Source organism: Gorilla gorilla, chromosome 12 (assembly GCF_029281585.2).
Source record: "Gorilla gorilla gorilla isolate KB3781 chromosome 12, NHGRI_mGorGor1-v2.1_pri, whole genome shotgun sequence".
In the NCBI taxonomy this organism is placed as follows: Eukaryota; Metazoa; Chordata; class Mammalia; order Primates; family Hominidae; genus Gorilla; species Gorilla gorilla.
In genome coordinates, this window is record NC_073236.2 from 70,411,904 (window position 1) to 70,426,741 (window position 14,838).

The 14,838-nt window shown below is 36.7% G+C and overlaps 1 protein-coding gene across 2 annotated transcripts in view; it reads left to right on the top strand.

Moving 5' to 3' along the window:
• Positions 1-12,161, top strand: part of GFPT1 (glutamine--fructose-6-phosphate transaminase 1) — a 61,935-nt gene extending 49,774 nt beyond the window's left edge. For both annotated transcript variants that reach the window (XM_004029357.5, XM_063695830.1), the window contains exons 15-19: positions 7,322-7,436; positions 7,696-7,823; positions 8,678-8,845; positions 10,039-10,200; positions 10,882-12,161. In XM_004029357.5, the coding sequence (XP_004029406.1) occupies positions 7,322-7,436; positions 7,696-7,823; positions 8,678-8,845; positions 10,039-10,200; positions 10,882-10,926 (618 nt within the window). In that variant the 3' untranslated portion in view covers positions 10,927-12,161. The remainder of the gene's footprint in view (positions 1-7,321; positions 7,437-7,695; positions 7,824-8,677; positions 8,846-10,038; positions 10,201-10,881) is intronic.
• The last annotated feature ends 2,677 nt before the right edge of the window (positions 12,162-14,838 follow it).

Here is a 14,838-nt window from a genome sequence, read left to right on the forward strand (position 1 = left end):
GTGCCACTGCACTCCAGTCTGGGTGACAGAGCAAGAGTCCATCTAAAAAAAAAAAAAAAAAAAATTTAAAATTTGGCGATTAAAAAAAATTTTTTAATGAGTATTGTATGACAATATCTTTCTCTTTAGATATTGCTCTGGGGAGGTTTAAAGGTACTGTCTTGTGTTTTGAAGGCCTGGTAAGACTGCTTTGCTCTTTGGAATTAGAATATGCATAAATTTAGGTGGCTAATAAAAATAGGAAATCTTAGAAAGTTGTATAAATACAAGAGATGTTATCCCTCCACAAGTGTTTTTTTGGGGTTTTAGATTTGTTTGTTTGTTATTTAGAGACAGGGTCTTGTTTTGTCACCCAGGCTGGGGCTGGAGTGCAGTGACAGGAATCGTAGCTCCCTGCAGCCTCAGATCATGGGCTCAAGTGATCTCTGCCTCAGCCTCCTGAGTAGATGGGACTACAGATGCACCAGGCTAGTTGTTTTTTTTTTTTTTTAAGACGGGGTCTCACTATGTTGCCCAATGTGTTACTTTTTATGATTTCACATTTTTGTTTTCTCAGTATTTTTCTGCTTAAGTTTGATATTTCTTGCTGATTATCTAATAAGATGTTGGGATATTGGTGGATTTGAGTTTAATTAAAGGATTGTGGAAGACAATGTTAATGTGTACATAACTGCATTTGAATTCTTTTCCCTCAAAGATTCTCATAGAGAATTTTTTGTAGAAAGTTTGTGATTCTTACATAAAAATTCTTTTATTTTTTTTTTTGGAGACAGACTCTCACTCTGTTGGCCAGGCTGGAGTGCAGTGGCGTGATCTCAGCTCACTGCAACCCCCGCCTCCTGGGTTCAAGCGATTCTCCTGCCTCAGCCTCCCAGGTAGCTGGGATTACAGGCACCTGCCACCACGCCTGGCTAATTTTTGTATTTTTGATAGCAATGGGGTTTTACCATGTTGGCCAGGTTTGTCTTGAACTCCTGACCTCAAGTGATCTGCCTGCCTCAACCTCCCAAAGTGCTGGAATTACAGGCATGAGCCACACTGTACCTGGCCCCCACCTTTTTTTTTTTTTTTTTTTTTTGGAGACAGGGTCTCTCTCCTCTTTGTCATCCAGAGTAGATAGAGTGCAGTGGTGCTCATGGCTTACTGCAGCCTGGACCTTCCCAGGCTCAGGTGATCCTCCCACCTTAGCCTCCTGAGTAGCTGGGACTACAGGTACAGGCCACTACCCATGCCTGGCTAATTTTTGTATTTTTTTGTAGAGACGGAGTTTTACCATGTTGCCCAGGCCAGTCTCGAACTCTTGGGCTCAAATGATCTGCCTGCTTTGGCCTCCGAAAGTGCTGGGGTTACAGGCATAAAAACTCTTGAGTGAGATTTTTATTTCTTGGGTATTTCGATATTGCTAACACTATAATTTACAGAGTGCTGAAACTTGAATTTTCTCCATATGGTAATTAAAACGTGTTACATGTTTGTGCTTGGGTTTCCATCCTGTGGCTGAATAAATGACCAGCCACCTTTAGTAGCACTTAAGGATTTGATTGGGGGATTGGAATCCCAGAGCCTCTTTATTTGTAACAGATTGTGAAACAAGGGCTGCAACGTGGTGTATGTGGGATATGGGATTGTTTGGATGGATGCCATTGACTTAATCTTTTCATAAAATGTTTCTGGAATTGTGAGCTGCCAAGGGAAATATATATTTTACATTTCTCATTCCTTTGTTTATGAGAACTTTAATTTGCCTCAACATTTTATGATGATGATTTTCAAATATACAGCAGAGTTTTAAAAATTTTACATACAGGCTGGGTGCAGTGGCTCACAACTGTTATCCTGGCACTTTGGGAGGCTGAAGTGGGAGGATCACTTGAGGCTAAGAGTTCAAGACCAGCTGAGGCATCAGAGTGAGACCTTATCTCTATAAAAAATACAAAAATTAGTGGGGCATGGTGGTGCGTGCGTGTAGTCCCAGCTACTCAGGAGGCTGAGGCATGAGGATCCCTTGAGCCCGAGAGTTTGAGGCTGCATTGAGCCATGATCACACCACTACACTCTAGCTTGGATGATAGAGTGAGACCCTGTCTTAAAAAAAAAATAAAAATTTTACATTAGCATTGATATACCCACCATCTAGCTTCTACCATAGCATATTCACCAATTTTAAGTGTATAGTTTTAGTAAATTCATTTGGCTGTACAACTGTTACCACAATCCAGTTTTAGAAGATGATCACCTGAAATATTCCTTTGTGTTTCTTTATAGTCAATCCTCACTCCTACTCTCCAGCCTCATACTCAGGAACTACTGTTTTCTCTTGCTGTATTATGGCATTTTCCAGAAAATTCTTGTAAATGGAATTGTATAACACGTCTTGTGTGTCTAGCTTCTTTCATTTAGCCTGAAGTTTGTTTTTTAAATAAAGCCAGTTAAATTTAGCAGTGAGGTATTGTATACCAACTTTAGTAACGCTAATGTTAATGAGTTCTAATGACCCACTATTGGACTACCCTAGCCTGAAGTTTTTGAGATTTGTTCATGTTGTTATTTGTATCATTAGTTCTTTCTTTCTGCAAATCTTTTTTTTAAATATTTTTATTTTGAAATAACTATATAGGAAGTTGCAAAGATAGTACAGAGAAGTCTTACGTACTTTTTACCCATTACCCCAGTGGTTACCACCTGCATAAGAAAAATTAGCATCTTTTTAGTACAGACTTTAATTTTTTTCAAAAATAACTCTTAAAAAAATTGAGTAAGTATGGCAATTTAGTATTTCATTTTTCTTAGATTCTAAAGTAATTTTATTCAAATGTCTTAGACATTTTGGGCTTAGTTACTTAAAATAAGTTTTGGGTTATTTAGTCACAGACCATTCCAGGTGGCAAATAAGAGTTTTTATGTTAATGGGTATTGAAAGAAGTCGATTATTATTACTATTATTATTATTATTTTGAGATGGAGTTTCGCTCTTGTTGCCCAGGCTGGAGTGCAGTGGTGTGATCTCTGCTCACTGTAACTTCCGCCCTCCGGTTTCAAGTGATTCTCCTGCCTCAACCTCTCAAGTAGCTGGAATTACAGGTAACTGCCACCACGCCTGGCCAATTTTTGTATTTTTAGTAGAGACTGGGTGTCACCATGTTGGCCAGTCTGGTCTCGAACTCCTGACCTCGTGATCCGCCCGTCTTGGCCTCCCAAAGAGCTGGGATTACAGGCGTAAGCCACCGCGCCCAGCCAAAAGTTGATTATTGATCCTAATCCCTGGGCCCAGTGATGGAGCACATAGAAGAATTCTGTGATCTTGCCTGTAAATTCTCAACTTTGCCTGAAAAACTGTCAGGATTAGAGGGATCTTACTGAGTTTCTCATAGTATCAGACCATAGACAAGTTGATACTACTGGAGGAATTGATGGGTATAAATGGTAGGTTCAGCAATTTTTATATGTTATTGCAGGTGTTTAGAATTTCACCACAGTGCTGACTTTTGTTGATTTAAAAAAATAAAAATGTAACTTTGTTTTTGGCTGAACAAAAAGAAAAACCAAGTTTAAAATTTCAGAGTCAGCATTTTCCTGGTAAACTCTTTCAAACCTCAGTAGATTCTGAATGTAGGGTATAGCTTATTTTTCCTCATAATTGGTTTCCTGGTATGTATTGATGAAATTAAAAATATGAAATTCAAATTAGAAATTAAACTGTAATAGCAATGCAATGGAAAAACATATGGATTAAAGTTGCTCCGTTTAATATTTGTACTTAAAAACTAGTGTTCAGATGGTTTCAGTTCAAACAAATAAACACTAGTTTGTAGAATAACATTTTTAGTTATGGGCTACAGGAACTGGAATACTCATTATCTGATCAGTTTGGATTGGAAACAGTTTAAGTATTCCAGGGGTCCAAGATACCTCTGGCTTGGTAGTATGTTTTGTGATTAATTGATTTATTGAAAAGTAAACCACAGTAGGAAGAAGTAGACTGGTAGTCTGGAATTTAGAATATAGATGTGCTCATTAGTCTCGGAGGCAGAGGACTCCAAATTCACTTTAGTGTTATGGGAAAAGATTCCAGTCTGCTGGTGGAATATAATAGGTGTACAGGGAGGCAGTTGTGGAGGACCATGTGAGCAGCTGGAGGCTGGGAAGTCCAGCAGGAGGAAACAGGGAGTCTCATTTAACTATTAGGATGATAAGGAGTTACCAGACTGTGATTTTATTATAGAGGGAGTCTCATTATCCACATCATGCCAGGAAATCACTAATGGAGTAATCCCTTATCAAGAGAAGAGTAATAGAAATTCAGCATGTAATCCACGCGCACACACACACACCCCTCAGAATAAATTTCCTAAAGCTAAAATTATATCTAACACCATAACTGACAACAGCACAATAACCTACTGAAAGAGATGTAAATAAAAGCCTCAAATATCTGAAACATAAAAATGTTTTTCAAAATAACTATTGGAATAAAAAAATCAGAACTACCATTAAGAAAGACTTACTAGAGGCCGGGCGTGGTGGCTCACGCTTGTAATCCCAGCACTTTGGGCAGATCACTTGAGGACAGGAGTTCAAGACCAGCCTGGCCAACATAGTGAAACCCCGTCTCTACTAAAAAAATAGGAGAAAATTAGCCGGGCATGGTGGCGGGCGCCTGTAATCCCAGCTACTTGGGGTGGCTGAAGCAGGAGAATCACGTGAACCCAGGAGGCTGAGGTTGCAGTGAGCCGAGATCACGCCATTGCAATCCAGCCTGGGCAACAAGAGCAAAACTGTGTCTCAAAAAAAAAAAAAAAAAGAAAAGAAAGAAAGACTAGAAAAAAGTAAACAATGAATAATAGGGGTAAAAATTTAGAGTGTGTGGCCAAAGTGATAAATAGAGGGAAATAGCATTAAATTCCTAGCACAAATTGATGAAAATGCCATATTTTTAAATGGAAAGATTGTTTTGTAAAGAAATGACATATATTGGGTTAGAATTAGTGTTCCTTCAACTTGCACTAAAATTAATTTCAAACAGACTAAAAAGGAAAATGTTAAAAAAATAAAAAGGAACAGTGAAAACAACAGAAGTAAGAAAATTTAATAATACTTAGTTTATGTAGGATGTGGAAGAATTATCTGAGTCTAAAAGTACTATGTAAAAGTTAAAAAATTATGTCAGTCAGCACCAATATAAAAGGTCAGTCCATGATGAGAAAAAATATTTGAGACATAACAATAACTACCTTCTTTTTTTTTAATTTTAGAGAATAGTATTGTATTGAATACGTTTTATTCACAGAAAAATAAGCTTTAATCTACAATGAATGCCAGATTATACAGCAGAAAGCAGTTTTCTTAGTTTTCCACATAGAAAGGTTCTTACTAAGTGAAAAAAACCATAAAATTATATTCAGAAATATAGTACTCTGTCTCAAAACATTTCACATGATTATTCACAATACTAATACAATTAGATCAGTCATTCAGTCAGGTTAAAATACAACAGTAATGAAAAAAATGCAAAATCTAACATAAATTACATTAAAACCCTTGTTACATCACACCAAACATGCAAATTTCTTACTAAATCCAGAAAAATGGTAACATATATAGTAATTTAAAGTATTACATTAATGGTACAGAATAAGAAAGAAGTGGTAAACTCTAAAAATCTGTAGGCATATCTGCAAACTTCAGACTTCAAAGTAGAATCTGACCACCCAAACATTAATGTAGCATTTGTCTAATTTTTTTGTTTTGAACAATAACTACCTTCTTAAAACCAATTTGAATAAACAAACTCAAGTTGAAAAACAGGTGAGGAACAACAAAGTCAGTTGTCAAAAGAGAAAATATAAATGGTCAACAAACATGAAAAAAAAGCTTAGCTTTAGGATTCAAGATATGTATGCTAAAATAGTAGTGAAGGTTCATTGTCCTGCAGTCAAAATGGTAAAAGTTTGCTAAAGAGTTAATTCTCAGTATTTCACAGAACTTGACAAAACAGGCACATCTCACAGTCACATAAAGTTAGTAAGAATGAAAATAGTCTTGGCAGTAGGATTGTGAGTTTTAAAATACGTACAATTCTGTATCCTAAGAAACTAATTGTCTTTTAGTTCAAGCTGTCATCAATAAAATTCATAGTACGTTTTGAGCCTGTGTATCAGGGATTGTACAGAACTGAATGCGTTACATTTGTCTCATTTAATTGTCATTATAATCTTGTAAAAGTGTCATGTGCATTTAACAGATGGGGTATCTGAGGCCTAAAGAGATGAAAACTGCTCAAGGTTATAATGTAACTTGACAGAGTTCAGTTTTAGGATTACACTTGTACTATTATTTAGGAGTGAAAGCAAGTTATAAAATTGTACCTGCTAATTAATTTTCTTAACTATGTAAAGAAAAGAAAAACAGTAAAAACTTTAAGGCAATATTCACAAGTGTTATTAATAGCATATTATTAATGTAATTATTTCTATTAACAGATTAAATATTATTTCTGTTTACTTTTCTACAATTATAGTTTCTTTCCTTTTTTTTTTTTTTAAATGCAAACTTAAAACATAAAACTGGGATTGAGGAACAGGCAATAGGCAAAGGTGGAAATCAAAGAGCAATTAAAAAAAAAATCCAGCAATACCAGTGCAAGTACCCCAAGGAGAGTTTATCAAGCACTTGCCTTTTGACTTACACCAAAAACTAAATGTGGTTAGGCACATGCTGATTTGCTCATCTTTTCCTTCCTTTCTTAGGGATATTAGGAATTTTATAAGCATTCAATGGGTTATAAGGTGTTTGGCTTTTGTATCTAAGAAATAAAGGTTGAGTCATTTGTTCAAGATTCAGAAAAGGAGAATAGTGATAGATTTCCCAAGTACTGGTTCAGTTCACTGTTACTAAGGTAGTTTATTTTTGTTTTTTGGAGACAGGGTCTCACTCTCTCCCAGGCTGCAGTGCTGTGGTGCGATCCTGGTTCACTGCAACCTCTGCCTCCCGGGCTCAAGTGATCCTCCTGAGTAGCTGGGACCACAGGTGCACACCACCACACCCAGCTAATTTTTGTATTTTTTTTTAGAGACAGGGTTTCGCTATGTTGCCCAGGCTGGTCTCAAACTCCTAAGCTCAAGCGATACCCCCGCCCTGGCCTTCCAAAGTGCTGAGATGACAGGCATGAGCCACTATGCTTGGCCCTAACGTAGTTTTAAGAGATAGAGAATATATACTGTAAAACCAATGGGAATTTTATTTTCAGCTTTTTAAAATTAAAAGTTCTAAATTCTTAAGATGCAGCTGCAACTAATTGTCCTGCTTTTTTGTGATGTTTCAGGCTTATACCAGCCAGTTTGTATCCCTTGTGATGTTCGCCCTTATGATGTGTGATGATCGGATCTCCATGCAAGAAAGACGCAAAGAGATCATGCTTGGATTGAAACGGCTGCCTGGTACAAAGACACTCATATATTACACTTTTGTTGTCTAAGGGAGTGGGTAATAGGTAAAATTCTCTTATCCTTGAAGCTGTGGCTTGTAGCTATTTAGTCAATAAGATCTTTCTACGTTTGCTCCGATGTATTAAAAAAATACCCATACTGATTGATAGCACAGAGGAATAGAAACACTGGTCTTTTGTTATTTGCTGCCAACATATTGTTATTTTATTTGTTTGGTTTATTGTCCTTTTTTGCTAATATTACTTCTTAGATTTGATTAAAGAAGTACTGAGCATGGATGACGAAATTCAGAAACTAGCAACAGAACTTTATCATCAGAAGTCAGTTCTGATAATGGGACGAGGCTATCATTATGCTACTTGTCTTGAAGGGGCACTGGTAAGTTTTCTCAGTTCTAATTAGTATCAGTCCATTGACCTGCAGACCTGACACATAGTCATACTTTTACATTAAATGAATGAAATAGGTAGAACTTTTGAAAGTGCTTCTGTATTTATGCATTGTGGTTTGTTTACTTTGAGAAAGTGCAACAGAGAACTCTGTTCAGAAGTGAAAATCAAAAAGAGTACATTTTAGCATGATAAACTTGGATTTAGCAAGTAACTTGGGTTAATTTGTTCAAATATGAATAAAGATTAAGTTCTCTAGATAAGAAATTTAATTGAGGTCAAGCTGGGCACAGCGGCTCACATCTGTAATCCCAGCACTTTGGGAGGACATGGCAGGTAGATCAAACTTGAAGTCAGAAGTTCGAGACCAGCCTGGCCAACGTGGTGAAACCCCATCTCTACTAATAATACAAAAACATTAGCTGGATGTGGTAACGCATGACTATAATCCCAGCTACTTGGGAGGCTAAGGCGGGAAGATCACTTGAACCTAGGAGGTGGAGGTGGCAGTGAGCCGAGATCACACCACTGTACTCCAGCCTGGGCGATAGAAGAAGACTCTGTCTTTAAAAAAAAAAAAAAAAGGGTTAACCAGAAATATGAATATGTTTGTGATAATCTAAAATCTCTAAAAAGTCCTTGTGGAGCTTTAAAACTTCCAATTACATGTTGATAATATAGAAATAGTCATCTATTGACTTGTTAGATATATTTATAGATCAGTGGTCCTTTAATACTTTTGGATAGATAGTGGCTTGACATATCAGATGCTTTTTATAATATTTACTTAAACATGGATTTTTGAAAAGTGGATTGAAGACAAATCTGGTTCTTTCCTATTAGAAAATCAAAGAAATTACTTATATGCACTCTGAAGGCATCCTTGCTGGTGAATTGAAACATGGCCCTCTGGCTTTGGTGGATAAATTGATGCCTGTGATCATGATCATCATGAGAGATCACACTTATGCCAAGTGTCAGAATGCTCTTCAGCAAGTGGTTGCTCGGCAGGTAAGTCGGGGGACTGTGAGAACACCTTGGGGATCAAAGAGGGGAGTTACGCTAGCTTATTTGAATGACTTACAAAACATGTTTACACGTGTTAACTCATTTACTTTGGAATACAGCCTTTGAGGTTCACATGTGAGGAATCAGATACTTAAGAATTTTTTTTTTTTTTTTTTTGAGATGGAGTCTCTGTCACCCAGCCTGGAATGCAGTGGCACAGTCTTGGCTCACTGCAACCTCTGCCTCCTGGGTTCAGGCAATTTTCCTGCCTCAGCCTCCCAGGTAGCTGGGATTACAGGCACACTCCACCACGCCTGGCTGATTTTGTATTTTTGGTAGAGATGGGGTTTCATGTTGGCCAGGCTGGTGTTGAACTCCTGACCTGAAGTGATCCACCTGCCTCAACCCCCCAAAGTGCTGGGATTACAGGCATGAGCCACCCCGCCTGGCCCAGATACTTAGGGCTTTAAGAAGACCAAGGTCATAGATCTCATATTGGGCAGAACCAAGACCAGAACTGAGGTCTTGGTCTCCACATCCTGTCTTCTTTTAGTTAACATATGCTGTTCGTTTTTAATTTAATACTTCTAAAACATTTAAAAATGTATTTTAAAATATTTTTAAATATATATTTCAGCTGGTTGCAGTGGCACATGACTGTAGTCCCAGCTACTCTGGGGACTGAGGCAGGAGGATCACTTGAGTCCAGGAGTTTGAATACAGCCTGGGTAGCATAGTGAGACCCTGTCTCTAAAAAAGTAAATAAAATAAATTAAAAAAAAATACACACACGCGATATATTTCAGGGGAAATCTAACATCTAGGTTTTATTTTAATATTATATAATTGAGTTTTTTTCAGATCAGTTGGCTTTATATATAAATTCCAAAAGATATTATTCCCTAAGCACAATGTGGTGGTAATGAACTTGAGCTTTGAAGTTAGGCAAACCTGCAGTCAAGTACTAAGCCTGGTATTTCTTAGTTGCATGAGTTTAAACAAATTACTGGATCCCATAACGCTTCTGTTTCCTCGACTATAAGTAATAACAATCAGATTTACTACACAGGAATTTAAAGAAGTCTGTCCGTGAGGCTTCATATGGATTATGCAGTGCAATTTTTGCACATTCATAAGCTATAGCCCTGCCTTTGCCCACCAGTGATGTTGTGTATGTGTGTGATTTTCTTTCCTAGGGGCGGCCTGTGGTAATTTGTGATAAGGAGGATACTGAGACCATTAAGAACACAAAAAGAACGATCAAGGTGCCCCACTCAGTGGACTGCTTGCAGGGCATTCTCAGCGTGATCCCTTTACAGTTGCTGGCTTTCCACCTTGCTGTGCTGAGAGGCTATGATGTAAGTCATCTACCACTGCAGAAATCTTGGGATGGTTTTTTACCTGGATACATTCTGATTTTTTTCTCCTAAATTTTTAACAATAGTGTTTGAGAAATCTATCAAATATATATCTGTCACCTGTTATATTTTCATGGCCCAATTTGTAGGTTACATCACAACATCTTCTTACCCATAGAACTTGAAGGAACCTTGGGGTTCACCTCCAAGATTGTGACTCACCTTGGGTAGTCTCCACCTGTTTTCTTAATATAACCTCTATCTCTTAACAGGGCAGCTATTGGCATTTGGCAGGACAATTCTTTTTTGTTTGGAACTGTCCCACACGTTGAAGACTTTGTAGCATTCCTGGTTTCTCAGCCATTGTGGCAACCAAAACATAGTGCTTTTGTTTTTAGTGTCCCCTATGAGGGCTACTACTTCTGTAGAGGACCACAGTAGCTCTTTCTGTGTGAACTGGCACCTTTAGAATGCTTTTTCCTAACCAATTTCATTTTTTTTCAGGACACATTATGTGATTATATTTTCTAATCTAATTCTTTGTAGTCTGTAGTAAAGATGGTTAATGAATGTATTGTTTTCTGTTTTTATAAACAAAAATAATTTGCTTATAGTAACCACACCCTTCCCCAGTCTATATAATCTCTCAAATCTTGCTTTTTTTTTTTTTTCTTTTTGCAGGTTGATTTCCCACGGAATCTTGCCAAATCTGTGACTGTAGAGTGAAGAATATCTATACAAAATGTACGAAACTGTATGATTAAGCAACACAAGACACCTTTTGTATTTAAAACCTTGATTTAAAATATCAGCCCTTGAAGCCTTTTTTTAGTAAATCCTTATTTATATATCAGTTATAATTATTCCACTCAATATGTGATTTTTGTGAAGTTACCTCTTACATTTTCCCAGTAATTTGTGGAGGACTTTGAATAATGGAATCTATATTGGAATCTGTATCAGAAAGATTCTAGCTATTATTTTCTTTAAAGAATGCTGGATGTTGCATTTCTGGACCCTCCGCTTCAATCTGAGAAGACAATATGTTTCTAAAAATTGGTACTTGTTTCACCATACTTCATTCAGACCAGTGAAAGAGTAGTGCATTTAATTGGAGTATCTAAAGCCAGTGGCAGTGTATGCTCATACTTGGACAGTTAGGGAAGGGTTTGCCAAGTTTTAAGAGAAGATGTGATTTATTTTGAAATTTGTTTCTGTTTTGTTTTTAAATCAAACTGTAAAACTTAAAACTGAAAAATTTTATTGGTAGGATTTATATCTAAGTTTGGTTAGCCTTAGTTTCTCAGACTTGTTGTCTACTATCTGTAGGTGGAAGAAATTTAGGAAGCGAAATATTACAGTAGTGCATTGGTGGGTCTTAATCCTTAACATATTTGCACAATTTTATAGCACAAACTTTAAATTCAAGCTGCTTTGGACAACTGACAATATGATCTTAAATTTGAAGATGGGATGTGTACATGTTGGGTATCCTACTACTTTGTGTTTTCATCTCCTAAAAGTGGTTTTTATTTCCTTGTATCTGTAGTCTTTTATTTTTTAAATGACTGCTGAATGACATATTTTATCTTGTTCTTTAAAATCACAACACAGAGCTGCTATTTAATTAATATTGATATATTCAGTATTCTCTTCAACTTTGTCACGAGGAAGAATTTCCTGTAGTTAATTTTAACTTTCCTTCATTACATTGTTGCATAAAACTAGTCCCTTAGTGCCAGTTTGGAAGTTATTTGCGATTGTTTGGAAGATTTGCAGGTCGCTGACCTCATCATTTCACTCTAAGTACATGTGGTAGGCTAAGCTCAGAAAAAGGTATGTATGCTTTACACTGATAGGCACCAAATTTAGTATTGTATCCTAAGTATTTTTCCTCTCTGTATTTTCTGTGCTCTACCCCTGAAATATATTTAGGAATAAAGAAGATATAAATAAAGTGATATTGGGGTATGTTCAGCTTGTAAGTGTCAGAATGGAAGTTGACAAATTGGATTAAAATATTTAAAGTAGAATGTTATTATTTGATACCCCCAAAATTGTGAGTAATAATTTCTTAATGGAGCTTTTCTGGCCAGATCTTCAGGGCTATAGGAGAGTGTGTTTGTTTTTGGTGAAGTCCTTCTTTTTCAAAGGTTTTTACTTTTAAATTGTGAAGATAAGCTATTTAGCACAATTATTTAAGTAAGCTGTTTTTTCCTTTCTTTTCTTGTTTTAACTTCTGGGTGAGGTTAAGATTTTCTAATAGTTATTGTTGTTGCCAGAGAAGCATAGAATTCTGCTTGTGTCTTAGGGTTAGAGAAAGATTTGTTATATTTTGAGGTAATTTGGAAGGACTTTCATACATGGTGACTAGAAACCTGATCTTTTTAAGAATAAAATAGGGTCACTATTTACATTATATATAATATATGGCTATTATAGCTATATTAATCTACTTTAATTGTTTCTAAGATTATTTTGTGTAAGTCAGCTGGTGTGTGTATAGTGTCATTTCTTATGTTTTGTATATTAACGTTTTACAAACAATTTGTGTGGGTTTGTAGCATTTCTTATAGTTTAAAGTATGATTCAGCATTCTAAGTTAAAACTAATATGTGAAGTCAGTCATTAGTCTGCATAATCTCTGTCTCCCTCTGTGTGTGTCTTTCTATAAAGCACGTGTGTACACACGCACACAAATATACTGAAAGCTAGGGTAAGTTCTAAACTGAATATCAAAAACCAAAATCAAGAACAAAGAAGTGATATTTTCCAAACAAACATGGATTCTCTGCCGGGTGCAGTGGCTCAGCCTGTAATACCAGCCTCCACTTTGGGAGGCTGAGGTGGGAGTATTGCTTGAGCTCAAGAGTTGGAGAACAGCCTGGGCAACATGGTGAGACCTGGTCTCTACAAAAATTTTTTTGGCCGGACACAGTGGCTCACACCTGTAATTCCAGCACTTTGGGAGGCCGAGGCGGGTTGATCACGAGGTCAAGAGATCGAGACCATCCTGGCCAACACGGTGAAACCCCGTCTTTACTAAAAATACAAAAATTAGCTGGGCGTGGTGGCGTGTGCCTGTAGTCCCAACTACTTGGGAGGCTGAGGCAGGAGAATCGCTTGAACCCAGGAGGCGGAGGTTGCAGTGAGGCGAGATCACGCCACTACACTCCAGCCTGGCAACAGAGCAAGACTCTCAAAAAAAAAAAAAAATTTTTTTTTTTTTAAATTGGCTGGGCATGGTGGCTTGTGCCTGTAGTCTCAGCAACTTGAGAGGCTTAAGTAGTAGGATCACTTGAGCCTGGGAGGTTGAGGCTGCAGTGAGCTGTGATTGTGCCACTGTGCTTCAGCTTGAGTGACAGAGTGAGACCCTCCTGACTCAAAACAAAAAACATGGTTTCTCCTCTCTCTTCTGTCTTCTTACTCTCTATCCCATTTGATGTAGTGATTTTTAAATGCTTTTGTAAGTTAATTCTTAACACAAAAGAGACATTGTAATGAGGCACACCACTAAAGTGAGCATGCCCAATTAAAACCAGTGTAATATAGGATAAGAAAATCTGATTTTTCAAAAAAGATACTCTACATAAAGAATCCTTCATATAAAAAGTTCTCTCTTGTAGTACATTTAAAGTTTTAATTCACTCATGTATAATAACTGAGAGTTCCTTTGAGCCCTTTTTAGGCAGGGAGGCATGTCTGTTATCTAGCATGTGGCCCAGTAAGTGATTATTACATTGGAATCAGTTTTTCAGTCTTTTAAAATAAATTCTATGCCATAAGAATAAAAGATAAAGAGAAAAATTAATGTTAACTATTTTTAGCTTATTATAACTATGTCAACAAGTGTTTATTAATACCTATTATGGGAAAGTCACTGTGGTTGGCATTGAAAATTACATCATCTTTAAAGCAGTATTTGTCCCCAGATGGACTCATCACTAGCAAAGACTAGGTTCATTGGAAGGCATAGGGTGAGAGAATGGGAAGATGGAGTGGAGGTGGGTTGTTAAAGTGCTGTCAGTGAGTGATTTTGTGTACTTGAATAATGGTCCATGTTTGGGGGCATATTGTGTTTCATAAGAAGTGAAAGGTATTTGCAAAGTAAGCTACAAATGACCCATAAATCTATTAACAACAGTCCTTAATATGCAAAGATGAAAAACAAGCATTACTGCTACCTAAAGGGAACTGGCGCTTGGTGATGTGCAGATGGGGCTGTTGGTTAAGAGAGCTATTACAGGTTTTCTCTCTTAGGTTTCGTAGGAGGTAGTTACTGAGATGAGATTGTTTTATCTTTTTGAATACAGATCTCTTGTCTTGAGTTAGTTCTGAGGATGGGAGTAAAGGAGTTTTTTGTTTTTTTGTTTGTTTGTTTTGGCTCCTTAGTAATACTCCTCTGACATTTATTTCTATTATTCTTCAAAGAAAGAAAACCAACTGAAATGTTTGCCTTAACAAACATTTTAATAAGTTCTTTGGGGGTTTTTTTCCCCTTTTAAAAAAATTAGCATATACCATAGCAATAAAAGAACTAATGTTAACTATTGTATGCTACAACTTAAGTGATTTTTCTAAAGAAGCACAATGTCATTGAAAGTATTATTGAAAAGGATCATAGTCACATTGAATTTG